The following is a 14502-nucleotide window of genomic DNA, read 5'->3' on the forward strand; positions in this document are numbered from 1 at the left end:
CCCAAAGGAAGGCAGGCTTCTCTTCCCTCTTTCATTTTGGAAACTTGACAGCTGACAGGGGCCAAATACAGACTATTTTCGGTTCTCATGACTTAAAGGTCCTCTGAGTCCTTTCTTCCCGGTTCCCTCGCGGCTGCCCTGTCAGTATTGTCACACACACCCCCACTCCCAGCCCCAGGAAATGAGGAGAGACTTCTGATCTTCACACAGCCGGGCACAGAGTCAGCTGCAGACAAAAGTGAACTTGTGAGAGGGGAGGGAGGTTGGCAGCTTAGTTCTCGCTCCTGAGAAAGAAGCATCCTGTGCTCCGCGCCAGGCCGCCCGCCCAGTAGGCATGGTGCCCCAGCCGCCCCAGCGCGAGAGAGCAGATGCCGCTGGCCCCGGCAGACGCGCATCCACTCCACAGAGTGCCGTAGGGAGAGGCCGAGTGGCCACAGGCAACCCTTTCCTTGAAACCTGCTGTTCACGTGCTCAGGTTGTCGGACTGAGAGGGGACAGCCAAACTCAGGAGAGAGCATCTGAGGAAAGGGCAGAGAAAGCTTGGCAGGAGGCCGTGACGGAAAGGTGAAAAGCCTTCCCTTTGTGTCTGTGTAATTTGGCCCCATCCAGCAGCTCAGAGCTTATTCCTGGTTCTGTGCTCAGAGATCACTCCTGGCAGTGCTTAGGGAACCACATGGGGTGCCGGGGATCAAACCCAGGTCGGCCACATGCAAGGCAAGCACCCTCTCTTGGGCCTCAGCCTTCTCTGGATATAGTCTCTTAATTAGGAGGCGGGGTGAGCACTGTGTACTGGGTGTAAGACCTGCAAGGTGGTGAGCCAAAGGGTTGGGGGCGGGCAGGATGTTCAGAGGATTGTCTTCTGCATATCCTGAATTCCTACCCAGACTTCCCTGGGGCCTTTCTCTTTCTAATCTCACCCTGCCTGTTTCCCTCCTGAGCCTTTAGCACTGCTATCACTCCCTTCCTCATCCCCCCAGCACTGGCTGACAGGAACTTGGGAGGGTCTCTAAGGACTCTTGATTATCTCTGGGAAAACCAGCCACCTTCTCCCATTCCACCTGAAGGGGCTTGGACAGTTTCTCTTCTGTTCCGATCTTCTGTGCCCCTGGGATGGGACCTGCTTCCCGCAGCAGTAGCCGGAGGCCCAGCCCCTGGCAAGACTCAGTGTTAGCAGCGCTTGTTCCCTGGAGACTGGGGCTGGGTCTAAAGCAAAGACCAGGGATGGCAGCTTCACTCCCCTCACCCCCGCACCCCTACTCAGGTTCTCACAAGAGGACTCTAGAAAGGCTGGTTGGCTTGGCACTGATGAGCTCCCTCTCCTTCTTTGCTCTCCTTCCCCTTCTCTCTCTCTAGGGGACACTACACAGAAAATGAGAACTGCTCACTATCCCACCCCAGCCGAATTGGACGCGTATGCTAAGAAGGTCGCAAACAACCCACTGACTATAAAAATCTTCCCCAACAGTGTGAAGGTTCCCCAGCGGAAACACGTTCGTCGTACTGTGAACGGCCTCGACACATCCGCCCAGCGCTACAGCCCCTACCCGACCCAGGCTGCCACCAAGGCAGGCCTGCTTGCCATTGTCAAAGTGCCAGCCAAAAGCGTACTCAAGGACTTTGACGGCACCCGAGCTCGGCTGCTCCCTGAGGCCATCATGAACCCCCCAGTGGCCCCCTATGCTACTGTGGCACCCAGCACTTTAGCCCACCCCCAGGCCCAGGCTCTGGCCCGCCAACAGGCCCTGCAGCATGCACAGACCCTGGCCCACGCCCCCCCCCAGACGCTGCAGCACCCTCAGGGTATTCCGCCGCCCCAGGCACTGGCCCACCCTCAGAGCCTCCAGCAGCCTCAGGGCCTGGGCCACCCTCAGCCCATGGCCCCCACGCAGGGCCTGGTCCACCCGCAGGCCCTGTCTCACCAGGGTCTCCAGCACCCTCCCAATCCCTTGCTGCATGGAGGTCGGAAGATGCCAGACTCAGATGCCCCCCCGAATGTGACCGTGTCTACCTCAACTATTCCCCTTTCCATGGCGGCCACCCTGCAGCACAGCCAGCCCCCGGACCTGAGCAGCATCGTGCACCAGATCAACCAGTTTTGCCAGACGAGGGCAGGCATCAGCACTACCTCAGTGTGCGAGGGCCAGATCGCCAACCCCAGCCCCATTAGTCGCAGTCTGCTCATCAATGCAAGCACGCGGGTGTCGACCCACAGCGTCCCCACACCAATGCCTTCTTGTGTGGTCAATCCAATGGAGCACACCCATGCGGCTGCCGCCGCCTTGCCTGCCGCAGGCCCCGTCAACCTGCCCACTGGCATCTCTCGTGCCCCCACTGGCTACCCTAGCGACCTCAAGCCAGTCGCCTGGAACCAGCACCAGCTGGCTCACCTACAACAGATGTGCAGTGAGGCTGGGGGGACGCCGGCCCCGGGCCTCACAGGCAAGCACGCGGCAGGACGCGAGTTAGCAGGGCCTGGCTTTGTGGGCAAGGCCCCTGCCTACCCGCAGGAACTCTGCCTGGCACAGTCCTTCCATCTGAAGCCAGCCCTGGAGAAACCAACCCCATCCCCACCAGTCAACGGCTTGGCGGCCCCCCTGGCCTACCCCAATGGCCACTACTTCCAACCCCTGTGGAACAACATCCTGCCCACTCCCAATAGCGACAGCTCGGGGTCTCAGGACCTCGCCATGCCATTCCATGGTGGGCAGCCCACAGGTGCACCCCTCGACTGTGCCGCGGCTGCTGGGGCCCACTACCGCGCCGCAGGGACCGGGGGCGGTCCAGTGGCGAGCCAGAACAGCTTGATGCAAACAGTGGATTACCTGAGTGGGGATTTCCAGCAGGCCTGCTTTCGAGAACAGAGCCTGGCCATGCTGAGCAAGGCCCACCGCGCTCCCGGCGGCCGAGCCCCTGACCCCACAGATAGTCGGAGTCTTCATATTCAGCACCCCGGGTACAGATAGGGAGCCCGGGCCGCCCTCCACAAGCCACACGTCAGACATCACCCCTCTAGGTTAGTCTTACTTTCGAGTAATTGGATAGCTTCAAAGTTTCACTGCTCCAATGTGATCATGCTTAGATGTCTAAGAACAGAAATTTGGTGGGATCTACTTGAGATCAGAGGGGGGCCCTCTGTGCTCTCATCCTCCCCTCCACTGCCCCCCCCTCAGCAACTTTCGGGTTTTATGTGAGGGCCTGACCCCAACCCCAGGCTCACCTCTCTGCTGCCTGCTTTTGTCAGGCCTGACACCGCCTCCTGTGATCCCCGCTGTCTCCGGCCCTGGAGCCTGCGTTGTGCCCCAAGGGGAGCCCCCAGTGAGGGAGCACTTGGCATCCGTCCAGCCCCCTGAATTAGGCCTGCCTCTGTCTGTCCCTGTGTGTGTCTGTCTGTCTCTTTGGAACTAAAAAGCCAGGCTTCCCAAGTGCTCTGGAAGTGAATTCCTTATTTTCCCAAAGACTCAAATCAAAACGGACCCAGTCTGCATCTCCTCTCCATTCCTCAAGGCGTCCTTACATCTCCGTGGATCCCAGAGCCACTGCACTTGTCCTGCCATATGCTCCAAGGGCACCCTGCAGGCACTTGGCCATAGCCTTGAGACACGGGGGGAAAGTCTGTCTTTGTATTGGCGTCTTGGTTACTGAGCCCCTCTTTCAGTCCTAGAGAAAAGCGGTGACCATGTAATAGGCCCAGGACCCCTTTCTCACGGTTGCCTCTTTCCTAACTCACCTGTTGCTCTCATCCCCCCACACCCACCTCAAAAAGGAAAGAAAGAAAGAAAAAAAGATGTTACTTGAGGAATTGGTAGGTAAGGGATGATCACATTGGAGTTTGGAGTTTAAGACACCAAAAAAAAAAAAACACAAAAAAAACAAAAACAAAAAAAAAGAGTTGAAATGCATTTGGTTCTCTACACTGGCTAGGAATTGCTCTACACTGTAAGTTTTCAATGTCATGTTTCTGTATGAATGTAGTGTGGGTTGAGTAGCATTGTGTGTGAGTGGCCCCACAGGTACATTAACCCGCTAGACACCTCCTTTCACAGCCCCCCAGTTTAATGAAGAAAGATAGGAGGGGGGGAAACACAAAGCCTTAAGCTCTTTGAATTCTTCCTTGACCAAGTGGGCATGATGCTGAGGGCTGGGACGGGCCTGCTCTGGGAACAGCTCTCCTGCCCTGCCACCATCCCACGCTCCACGTGGCTCCTGCCCTCGTGATAGTTCGTTGGCTAGAAATGAAAAACTTTGCTGTAACCTTAAATCTAGGTTATTATTTGATTGTAGGGTTTTTTTGTTTTGTTTTTTGCTCCCAGCTTCTGTTAACGATGCATAATTGGGCTCTTTTTTTTTTTTTTTTAAGCCAAATAAGCCCTACCCTTCCTCTTGTCTCTGGGGAATGTGAGCTGATGTTCTTATTTAAACTTTCTATGGTTTACCTATATTATCCACTGTTCTTTAGCCAGAAATTCTCTAGTGATCTGAAGCGATGTGACCGAAGACCAGTTGTTATGTGTTGGCAAGTTGCCTTATATTTAAAAAGAGGAAAGAAAAGAAAAAAAAATGCCTGATTGTGTTATGCCAAATGATAGCAACATGCAGTCCTAATTTATTGTTCCCAGTAGTTTTCCTGCTGTCTGTGAACACTGGTACCTCCCTGCTCTGGAGCCCAGGGGCACCTGCGGCTTCCGGTGCTCCTGCTCCCTCGCCCTTCTCCCTGCCCTTCTCCCTCGGTGCTGGCCGCCCTCCTGGCCCGGGGCCCCTTCCCCCTTGCTTCTCTGAGTTAAATTTAAAGAGCACCACTATCTGCCCTTATTCCTTGCTTGATTTCCTAGCCAGATATTTTTGCTGAAAACTTTTCCAATGCCTCTCCCCAAAAGGTGAGCTACCATATTAGGAAATTGGAACAGACACCAACTTGGGGGCTTCAAATCAAACAACCTCAAACCCGTCTCTTCCTGTGTAGGGGTGCAAGTCTCTGAAGCTCTTACTCCCACCCCTAGTCTGCATGGAAAATGTACTGTGACACCCCGCTCCCCTTCTCCCCCCAAATGCCCTCGCCATTGGTGTGAGGTGTTTCCTAGTTCACCCAAAGCCCCTCTCCTCTGCCAGCCAACCCCTAACCAGCAATAAGGGTCCGAGCCAGGGCCTCCTGTCCACACTCCCTGCCTCCATCCCACACGCCCCTAGGGAACACCGGATCCCCTTGCTGTCCACATACTGTAGCATTCATTCTCCATCTCCCTCACCTTCTCACCTGTGGTGGTTTATGGGTGTGATGGGGTTTTTAAGATTATTATAAATCAGTAAAAAAAGAAGAAAAAAAACACTTTTTGTCCTATTCGTTTAATGCTGTGAGTGTTTGAGGCAACTTTAATAATGGTTTCTGACATCTCATTGATGGGAAGGAAGGTCATTTCTTGCTTTTAGCTGCGGCCCTCATCGAAGTATTCCAAGCCCTGACTCCGGGCCAGGCACCACACCTGATGGGAGGAAGTTGCCGACAGCTTCCAGGGGCCTGACAGGCTTTCCTGGGTGAGTATGGATTGCTGAGCTGCCCTGCAGGGCTGGAGAGTGCTGCCACTTCCTCTCCAAGGACCACCAAACAGCGAGAAATAGAAATCTGGTTTGCCAATCAGTTGAAAACTGAACTTCCCTCCCCCACTTCTAACATTTTGGAATTGCAGAGACCCATTTGCGGCAGATGGAGGTAAATACGTCATGAAAACTGGCCGGCCTGGCAACCTGAATCTAATTTGTTGAGTATTGGAAAATATTCCTTAAATTCTTAGCTCCACCCCACCCCCATGTTCTGTTGAGTTAGGGCAAAGGTGATGGAGGGAAGGAAAGATCCATAGGATGGATAGGACCATGCTCTGCGGGTAGGACCATGCTTAGTAGAAGGAGCCAGCAAATGACTCCCAGTGCTGGAGGTAAGGACTCCCCCAAGGTGAGGGGTGAGGAGTCCGAGCTGTAGTACAGTGGGTAGGACCTTTGTCTTACATGCTGCTGACCAGGGTTCAATCCCTGGCATCACATAGTCCCCCCAAGCACCATGAGGAGTAATTTCTGAATGTAAGCAGCGGGTGTGGCACAAAACTACCCCCCTCCTCCCAAAAAAAATCTTTCCAGTGCCACAGAGATAGAACAGCCTTTCATGAGGCAGGCTTGGGTAAATCCTTGGCAGTGCATATGGTCCCAGGAGAACCACCAGGCATTCTGGTGTGGCCCCAACACACAAACCCCCTAGAGAAAAAAATTTTAAAAAGCACGCCAGCCTCCAGCAGGCCTTCTGTGAGGCCCTTTGCCTCCGTTACTAATGTCATCCAGGGACAACCCTTTTCTTCCTGTGTCACGTGACTGAAAGTCGGACTTTGGCGTCTGCCTCCACAGTGAGGGATTCCTGAGGTAGGTGCCTGGGGAGTTAGCGCACGCTTTAGTGCAAAACCTGGCCTTGCTCAAGGAGAGTGTTTCACAGGGTGCATGCCTGGCATACATACACAGCGCTCTGGATTCCATCTCTGGCACCGCATGACTTCCCTGCCACAGCTGGGCATAACTTACGTGGCCTCCAGCAGTTCTTGGTTGGTCCTGAAAAAGGAAAATCCCTAAGAGTCATTTTGACTACCAGCAAGGGTGCTGAAATGAGGGCAGGGACCAGAGAGTAAAGAGGGCAGGGAGCTGACCCTGCTTCCATCTGAGCCCACCAGGAGTGACCCCTGAGCTAAGAGCCAGGAGTAAGTCCTGAGCACAGCTGAGTGGCACAAAAACCAAAATCCTTTCCATGGAATGAGGGAGGGCTGGGCCTAGTCGTGGGGTCCACCGTAGGCCCCATTCTGCACTCAGCCCCTAGGAGGCTCCAATCTGTGATCCTGTCCCTGTCCTGCCACGGCACAGTCCTTCCAGCAGAGGGAGCCCGAACCTAAGGCCGGGATGTCGTCGTTGGGCTTCAGAGAGGTTTTTGCTTCCTTTTGTTTTTGGGCTTCACCAGGGGTTACTCCTCACCCTCCAGGAGTCACTCCTGGCAGTACTCAGGGGACCATATGAGATGGCAGGGATCGAACCCAGGTCAGTTGTATACAAAGTAAGCACCCTACCCTCTGTAGTCTCTCCCCAACACCTCCCCTCCCCCCTGACACTTTCATTTTCTGTGCCAGACCAAGTGGTTTTCTGGATAGCAACTATACATGGAACAACCCAACTACCACCATGGTTTATCTGGTGAAGGGACCTGTTTTCTCAGCAAGGCCATCAGGGAGGGCCTCATATGATATGACCCCCTAGATCTGAGACTGGGTTGGTGGCTACTTCCCCAGGCTGTGTCAGGCTGTCATTTCCTATCAGCTTCTGATAAGAGCTCTTTTCACCTCAGCCTCGTGTGGGAGTGTGAAGGTAAGAAGAGTGAGTCCTTGAACTTCCGCTTTGTAGATAATAGTTTAGACATGGAGTCACCTCTTAGCGGTGAGTCACAATAAGACACTTCATGCTGATTAATCTTTACAACATATCCAGGAGGTGAACAACAGTGGGAATAGTGGTGCCCCTGTAGCCAAGTAAATTTACCCCAAAACAAGCTATAGCAAAGAAGCACAGATCCTAACCTTGGGAATGTGGCTGGCTCATGCGTTGCACGTGCATGAGGAGCTGGGTTGGATCTCTGGCATCAAGATTCAAGCCTAAAGCTATGCCCAGGTTCAGTGGGGCTGTTTGTGGGGATGGCTTTCCAGGAGCTCGGGGAGCTGGCTCAGAGGGTGGCACATGGGAGCCCTGGGTTCAGGAACCCCACTTTGCGTGGTCCGCTCTTCCAAGCCAGCAATGGCCCAGCAGCAGCAAAAACGCAGGCCTTTCCCCCAAGTAAGTTTTGGTCTTGCTGAGGAGACTCACTTCTCTATTCCACTGGCCAAATGTGGACACAGGTCCCTGAGGCCTTGCATGAGAAATTAAGGAGCCTGGAGCTGTGTGTACTGGGTATTCAGGCCCCTGAAGACCCTTTGGTTCGGTTTAGTCCTGGGTGTGGGCGGGCCTCTGGAATCAGATAAACATTCGGCCAGTGCTCTTATGCATTAACATGGTATTAATAACTAGTAAGGCCTTTTCAAAAACTGCTTAGCCATACCTGCCACCTGGAAATACTCAATTACGTGCCAGATAGTACAGCAGGTAAGGCATTTGCCTTGCACATGGCCAACCCAGGTTTGATCCCCAGAGGGCCCATATGGTTGGTTCCCCTTCAGCCCACCAGGGGTGATCCCTGAGCACCACTAGATCTGGCCCCAAAACAACAAAAAAAAAACATGGAGGTGCAAAGTGCTGCAGGTACAGTGCCTTACATGCGACTGACCTAGGTTCAATCCCTAACACCAAATATGGATCCCCTGAGTATCGCCAGGCATGGATCAAACGTCCCCCTTCCCACTTTAAAAAAAAAAAAAAAGAAAAAAGAACTCTTTTTATCTATGGTAGATAAACCCTAACTGAATAGAGGCACTAGTCTTGGTCCAGACCTGGCACCTCCCCATCAAACCTTCAGAGGACAGAGCAAGGGAGTGAGCAACCCCCACAGCCCCATGCAGTTGTGGTCACTAGAGATCATTTCCAAGGCAGCTGGATTGTGCAGTGAGAATAGCCAAGGCCAGTCCCTGGTCCTTTACCCTCAAGGGCTGGGTCCTACCCACCCAGATGAGTGAGGCTGAAGCCAAGTTAATAAATACAATTCAGAATTTATTAAAAATCGGGGCTCCCCTGCTGTGCTCTCCTGGCACTAAGTAAATAAATAACCAGTGGGGCGCACAGCAGGGGAAACAGGAAGAGGGATCAGATCTCAGAACAGATTCTTGACCTATCCCCTTCCAGGCTCCCTCCACCCCCTATGGCTCTTGGACATAGCACCAGCAGACACCTTGGTCCCCGGTAGTGTGGTGGGCACCAAGGCAGGTTGCATGTCTGTCTGCCCAAGACAGGCCCCGGGATCACTTGTTTCCAAGCCCTTGATGACCCCAAGACCTGCTACCCCAAGGGACCAGGCTGAAGCACCAATAGGAGGCACCTGAGGGTAATAGGAAAGTGTTGGGCAAAGGGGGAAGAACAGGGTAACAGAACCTAGGTGGCACAGCGCTAAAGGGGGTCCAGCCCCCTCTCTCGGGTTCAGCCCGTGCCGGACTGGGTCATATCCCACCCTCTCTTTCTTCTGGAACCCCCTGTTCAGCTGAGGATCTTCCGAGGCAGTTCAACAGAGGCTCGGATGAAGACCGCATCGTCCCGCACATAGTTCCGCTTACGTATGTCCTGGTGGGAGATAAACTTGGGGTAGCCAAAGCCCAGGGAACTCTCATCCAAGGAGCCCCACCAACTGCCCGGTTTTTGGAAATTCTTCCAGTTGGGGTCAGGGTGGAAGGTCTCGGTGACATGCTGTGGCTTGGCCAGCCCAGGGTCGCTCTGATCCAGCAGGGAGAAGGTGACACGGCGGGCAAAGGGCCACTCCAGCAGATTGTCAAAGGCACCTGGCAGCACGCGAATGTAGAGCGAGAGATGCGTGCCTTCGCCGCTGCCGTTGCCATTGAGGAACGCAGACACCTGCAGCTTGTAGCCGTACTTGTGTGTGTAGAAGGCCGGGCTGAAGCACTCCAGGTTGGGCTTGGCCTTGGCCTCCTGGAGCCGCCGTCCATAGCTGCCAATCTTCCAGATGAGCACGCCATCGCAGCCCACCGAGAGCTCCTCCAGCTCCCTCCGCAGCTCCTGCAGCTCCTGCCGTTGCTGGCTCACCAGGGCACACATCATGGCCAGATGTGGCTTCACGCTCTCCTCCACGTGCTGTGCCATTGCCAGCTTCCGGCACTGTTGACAAAGCCCCAGGCCAGGAGGGAAGGGAGGACAGTTAACAGCAGAGGCAGCCGAGGAGGCAGGGGAGGAGTGGGGAGGAGTGGGGACACGCTGGCGGATGCCCAGGTTTGAATGAGGGAAACAGGGGACATGAAGCGATGACTGACGTGGCCAGCAGGAGGGCAGACAGGAAGGAGGAGGGGCCTCACCCTGTGCTTGCAGCCGGAGTCCTTGAATGGACAAAGGACCAGGGCGGTGCTGCAGCTGTCCTTCAGGTGGCCCGGCAGGTCTTCCCGAGCCACGGTGCCCACACCGCACTGGTTGGGGCAGGGGACGGGAAACCGTGGGCACTGGTACTGGTGGCTCTAGGGCCGCGGAGAGGGAGAGAGGTCAGTGCCCTGATTCCTAGTGCCCTCCCCCGCCCCCGCCCCAGCCCCCCCTGCAGAAGAGCCTCACCTGGATAGTGTCAAAGACAAACTCCTTGGTGCAGTAGCTGCAGGGCTGGGTACGCTTGGGGCACTCGGAAGTGGCGTGCTGGGCCAGCAGCCGGCGCATCATGCGAGCGCCACACTTGTTCTCACAGTACACGCTCTCTTGGGGACACAAGCCCTCGTGGCTCTACAGTGACGAGGTCGAGGGCTGAGTTAAGGCTCCCCAGCCACCAGAGACCCCCCCCCCGCCCCTCTCCGGAGCCCACTCACCTCATAGGCCTCCCCACTGAAGTCACAGCCACAAAACTCACACCTGAGGCGCCGCTTGGGACAGTCGTGCTGCAGGTGTGCGGGCAGGTCCCGGCGGCTCAGCTTGGTCGGGCAGCGATTGGGACAAGGGACGACATTGAAGCTGCAGGTATTCAGGTGGCCCTGGGAGAGAAGGGCACCGTGAGTGCCTGCCAAGGCAGGGGTCCCCGCCGCCCGCCAGCGCCCCTCACCTGTAGGTGCCGCAGCGCCCCACTCCAGCGGCAGCCCTCCTCACTGTGGATGCAGCGGATGGGCAGGCCCAGCACCTGCACCTCCAGTTCTGGGTCTGGATAGATCTGGAAGCAGGGGTGGGGGGATGCTGTAGTCCCCAGCTCCCACCTCTTCCATCCTGTGAGGCTGGCTGGGGGGGGGGGGCAGCAACAGCCACACGGCTCTTCCCCTCTGTGCCAGGAATCAAGGGCACAGCAGGTAGTACCTGCTCTGATGACGGAGCCCGGGCCCCCCCATGCCTTTGCAGTAGTAGCCAACCAGCCCGATCTGTCCCGCTCACACCCGCTGCTTCCTCTTAGGGCTGGCTGGTGACCCAAAGAGGAGGGGAGCACTTCTTACGGGCACAGAGCAGCTCTGTGCACCCCCACAGGCAGGGCATTGTTGGCTGCTCTCTGGGGCAAACAGGGGCCTCATTTGCAAACTGGCATGGTGGGAGGGAACAGGCCACCTTTGTGGGGGCACACAGTCCCACAGCTCTGGGTTGACATTGGCACCGCGCCACGGGCTGCCGGCAGCTCCAGCCTCCACCAAGGACATCAGCCTATACCCGGGCCTCTGCTGGCACTGGCCTCACCTTGGCATAGTCCAGAGGAAGTTGGTCCTCGGGGCATTTGAAGACTCCTTCACTGTGAAGCGAAGGAAACAGGGTCAAGGCACCTCTCCATGGCAAGGAGAGCCCAGGCCCCACCCCGCCAGCAGACCAGCCCCCCTCACCAGACCGGTTCCCAACCAGTCCCAGCTGAGAGGCAAGCAGAGGCCTGGGGGACCTGCTTCCCCAGGACCCCAGAAGACACAGGGCTTATTCGGGGGAGAAGGGTTTGGCCAAGTGGAGACAGCGGCAGCTGCCGCGGATAGCATTTGGCCAACAGGTGGCAGCTGGCACCCCTCCCCCCAGGATGGCAGCTGGACTAGGAGAGGACAGTCCCCCACGGCCCTCCTGTCCTCCCCCAGGCAGCCGCCACTGGCTGGGCTGAGATCGGAAGGCGGGAACCCCAGGGACAGGCTGAGATTAAGCACCAGGGCTGCCCAACCCCATGTGTATGCCCAGACAAAAGCCCAAGGCAAAGGTCAGTGTGGGGCCACCTTATCCTAGCCCGCCCCTCTCGGGGAGGGTGTGTCTCCTAAGCAAAGAGAAAAGGGAGCTGCCAGGTGGGGCACAAGCAACACTCCTGCCACCTGCCTCCAGGCAGACCAGAGTCCCCATTATGCAGCTGGAAAGAGTCTCCCAGCCCGATAGTACCAGGCTATGTCGGGTGCCACCGTTCACAGTACACAAGAGTGGCCAGGCCAAGGCTCCCCATCCATCACTGTCGAGGCAGCCCCAGCCTAGCTTCTGGCCACCTCAGGGCAGGTCACTGAAGCCTTCAGCCCTGCTTGACCAGGCCTCTACCCAGGGCCCTCACTCCCTGAGAAGGACTGAAGGCCGCAGGCCTGGCATTCCAGAAAGGTGTGAGTCAGGGAGGTAGGACAGGATGGGCCTCGTGGTAAGTCTGTCCTGGGGGCTCTCTGCAGTCACTCTGCAGTCACGCCTCCTGTCCTGGAGGAATTACAGAAGCTTTCCTGCTCCCTGCAACCCCACCAGCACTACCCCTGGCAGCAGCCAAGGTCACAAATGCATGCCCAGACACCGGGGGTAGGGGTCCCCCACAGGGCAACCTTCCTTGGTCACCCACCTGAGTAACAGCTCTGGCGGGAGGGGGGGCCTGCTCTGCTGCTTCAGGAATGTGCTGACTTAGAAGCACTGGGGACAAGTCCCCAGGCTTCGGTCAGATTAGCGGGCAGCTTGGGGCCCAGCCGGGACAAAGGTTCCACCAGGGCTTCCAACACCCTTACTGAGGGGAGGGGGGCGGGGCAGCCCTGTCCCACCCCCAACCAAGCCCCCTCCCCCCCCAAAGCTCAGGCGCTGGGGGAGGGGGAAGCAGCTTGGCTGCTGCTCCGGGCAGGGCTGAGGCCCCGGCCCAGGGGAGAAGACAGGATGGGGGGGAGGAAGAGGGGATTTCCGGGAGGGGGAGGGGCAGAAGCAGCGCGCAGGGCAGCGGAGGTGCGGGGATCCCAGCCTGACAGCCCCGTCCTCCTTCCCCGAGGCAGTCAGGGGGGTCAGCTTAAAGGGGGTGGGCGCAGCGGGCCTCATCTGGAAAGCAGAGGCTGGGGAAGGGACGGGAGGAGACAATGGGGCTGTGTCTGCAGGGGTGTGTGTGTGTGTGTGTGTGTGTGTGTCCATGGCGGGGGAGGGGCGGGGAGGGGGCTCCGGGCGGGGTGCGCGAGCATATGTGAAGGCAGCGGAGCCAGGCGGCTGCAGGATCCGCGAACAAAGGGCCTGCTTGGGTTCTCCAGCCAGCTCGGGGCTGCGCGGCCAGCAGGGGGGTCCCCTCGCCGCACACACCGGGGCCCGGGAGTGGGGTGTCCCTCCTGCCTCCCCACGCGGGCAGCAGCGGTTCCCAGCGCAGACAGGAGATTTAAGGCGCCCCAAGAGGCTTGGGGGGTCCAAACAGGCACTAGCCTACTGACCACCCGCAGGGCTCAAGATCCTGAGGGGCGTGGCAGACACCCCCCCGGGCTGCGGCTTCCGGGGAGCCCTGCAGCGCCGGGCCCTCTATTGTGCGACCCCACGCCCGGCCGCACGTCGCGGCCGTCCCGACTTCCCCGTTTCATTATCTGGGAAATGGGAGAACAATGGCTCTGTTCTCGCCACGTTCTCGGGTCAGAGCGGGTGTGACCAGGGGCGGGGGGCGGCTGCGTCCCGCGGGATCCAAAGTTCAAGGCTGCGGCCGCGGCGCGCAGATGAGGGGGCGCCGGTCACCGGGCAGCAGGAAGCTTGCCCTCTCGCACCCCGCGGACTCGAGTCCTCCCACCGCTGGCGGACGCCGATGGGACCCGGGCCCTTGGGGGCCTGACGTCACTCTGCCTCGTGACGTCACGGTGAGCGCCCCTGAGGTCACGGGCCGCAGCGCAGACAAAGGCCTGGCGTGTACCTCGCGCCGGGGCCACTCTCCAGCATCCTCCCCACCGTCCCAGCCGGCCCTCGGGGCCCCGGGCCGCACCTGAGAAACTCCTGCAGGCAGGTGTCGCAGAAGCGGTGGCCGCAGGTGGAAACCTGCACGGGCTCGCGCATGGGCTTCCCGCACAGCGGGCACAGCAGCCGCCGCTTGGGCTTCTCCAGGAACTTGTAGTCGAAGCCGGGCATGGCGGGCGGCGGGCACGGGCGAGCGGGGCCGGGCACGCGGCGGCCCCCCAGCCCGCGCCTCGCTCCGGCTGCGCTCCCGGCTCCCGGCGGCGCCGACTGGCGGCCGCGGCCCGCGCCCAGCCCGGCCGCCCGCCCGCCGGAAGAGGGGGCGGAGCCGCGCCCGCGCGGTCCTAGCGCCCGCCGCTCGTCCGCCCCGCCCGCGGCCGGGGCCGGGGGCTGGAGGGTCGGCAGAGTCCCGGCATCGCCCCCTTCGGGCCGCCAGGGCTCTGCTCTCGCCTTGGGAAGAGATCGTGGCTCCACTTCTCCCCAGCGCAGCGGAGGACGGCTCCGGGCCACCGACGCTCGCTTCTCGGGAGTCCACAGCGCCCCTCTTGGAGGCACGTGTCGCTCAGGGGCCCGGGGCTCCAGCTTGCAGGTGCTAAGCAGCCGCCGAAACCTGGCAACCGGATCCGAGGAGCCTGGCTGGGGCCGGGAGGCCGGGAGGCCGGGCTGGGCCCTGGGCCAAAGGAACCTCGGCCTCAGCTTCAGGGTGCG

The 14502-nt window shown here is 58.5% G+C and overlaps 2 protein-coding genes across 4 annotated transcripts in view; one reads left to right on the forward strand and one right to left on the reverse strand.

The window, feature by feature from the left end:
• The window catches only part of FAM222B (family with sequence similarity 222 member B), an 81275-nt gene extending 74206 nt beyond the window's left edge, over nt 1–7069 (forward strand). The window contains exon 3 of one of the 3 annotated variants that reach the window (XM_004605018.2): nt 1354–6348. In XM_004605018.2, the coding sequence (XP_004605075.2) occupies nt 1354–2963 (1610 nt within the window). In that variant the 3' untranslated portion in view covers nt 2964–6348. Of the gene's footprint in view, nt 1–1353 lie in introns of all 3 variants that reach the window. The other 2 variants (XM_012931954.2, XM_055131811.1) reach the window with 2 other exon arrangements.
• A 1553-nt stretch (nt 7070–8622) lies between these two features.
• Nucleotides 8623–14072, reverse strand: TRAF4 (TNF receptor associated factor 4). The gene is made up of 7 exons (XM_004605019.2): nt 13826–14072; nt 11359–11410; nt 10745–10849; nt 10515–10676; nt 10270–10431; nt 10023–10178; nt 8623–9828 (listed from the first exon to the last, which is right to left on the reverse strand). The coding sequence occupies exons 1-7, from the start codon at nt 13966–13968 to the stop codon at nt 9196–9198; spliced, it is 1413 nt and encodes a 470-aa protein (XP_004605076.1). The 5' UTR covers nt 13969–14072; the 3' UTR covers nt 8623–9195.
• Between the last annotated feature and the right edge of the window lie 430 nt (nt 14073–14502).

The sequence above is a fragment of the Sorex araneus genome, chromosome 3 (genome assembly GCF_027595985.1).
Source record: "Sorex araneus isolate mSorAra2 chromosome 3, mSorAra2.pri, whole genome shotgun sequence".
NCBI lineage: Eukaryota > Metazoa > Chordata > Mammalia > Eulipotyphla > Soricidae > Sorex > Sorex araneus.

What these genes read in the sequence shown, in the direction of transcription:
- TRAF4 (XM_004605019.2), bottom strand. Translation starts at nt 13,968, where the DNA reads ATGCCCGGCTTCGACTACAAGTTCCTGGAGAAGCCCAAGCGGCGGCTG. An exon ending in TTGTCTTTGACACTATCCAG is followed by an intron (nt 10,179 to 10,269) that starts GTGAGGCTCTTC and finishes CCGCGGCCCTAG; the next exon opens with AGCCACCAGTACCAGTGCCC. An exon ending in ACTCCGGCTGCAAGCACAGG is followed by an intron (nt 9,829 to 10,022) that starts GTGAGGCCCCTC and finishes CTTTGTCAACAG; the next exon opens with TGCCGGAAGCTGGCAATGGC.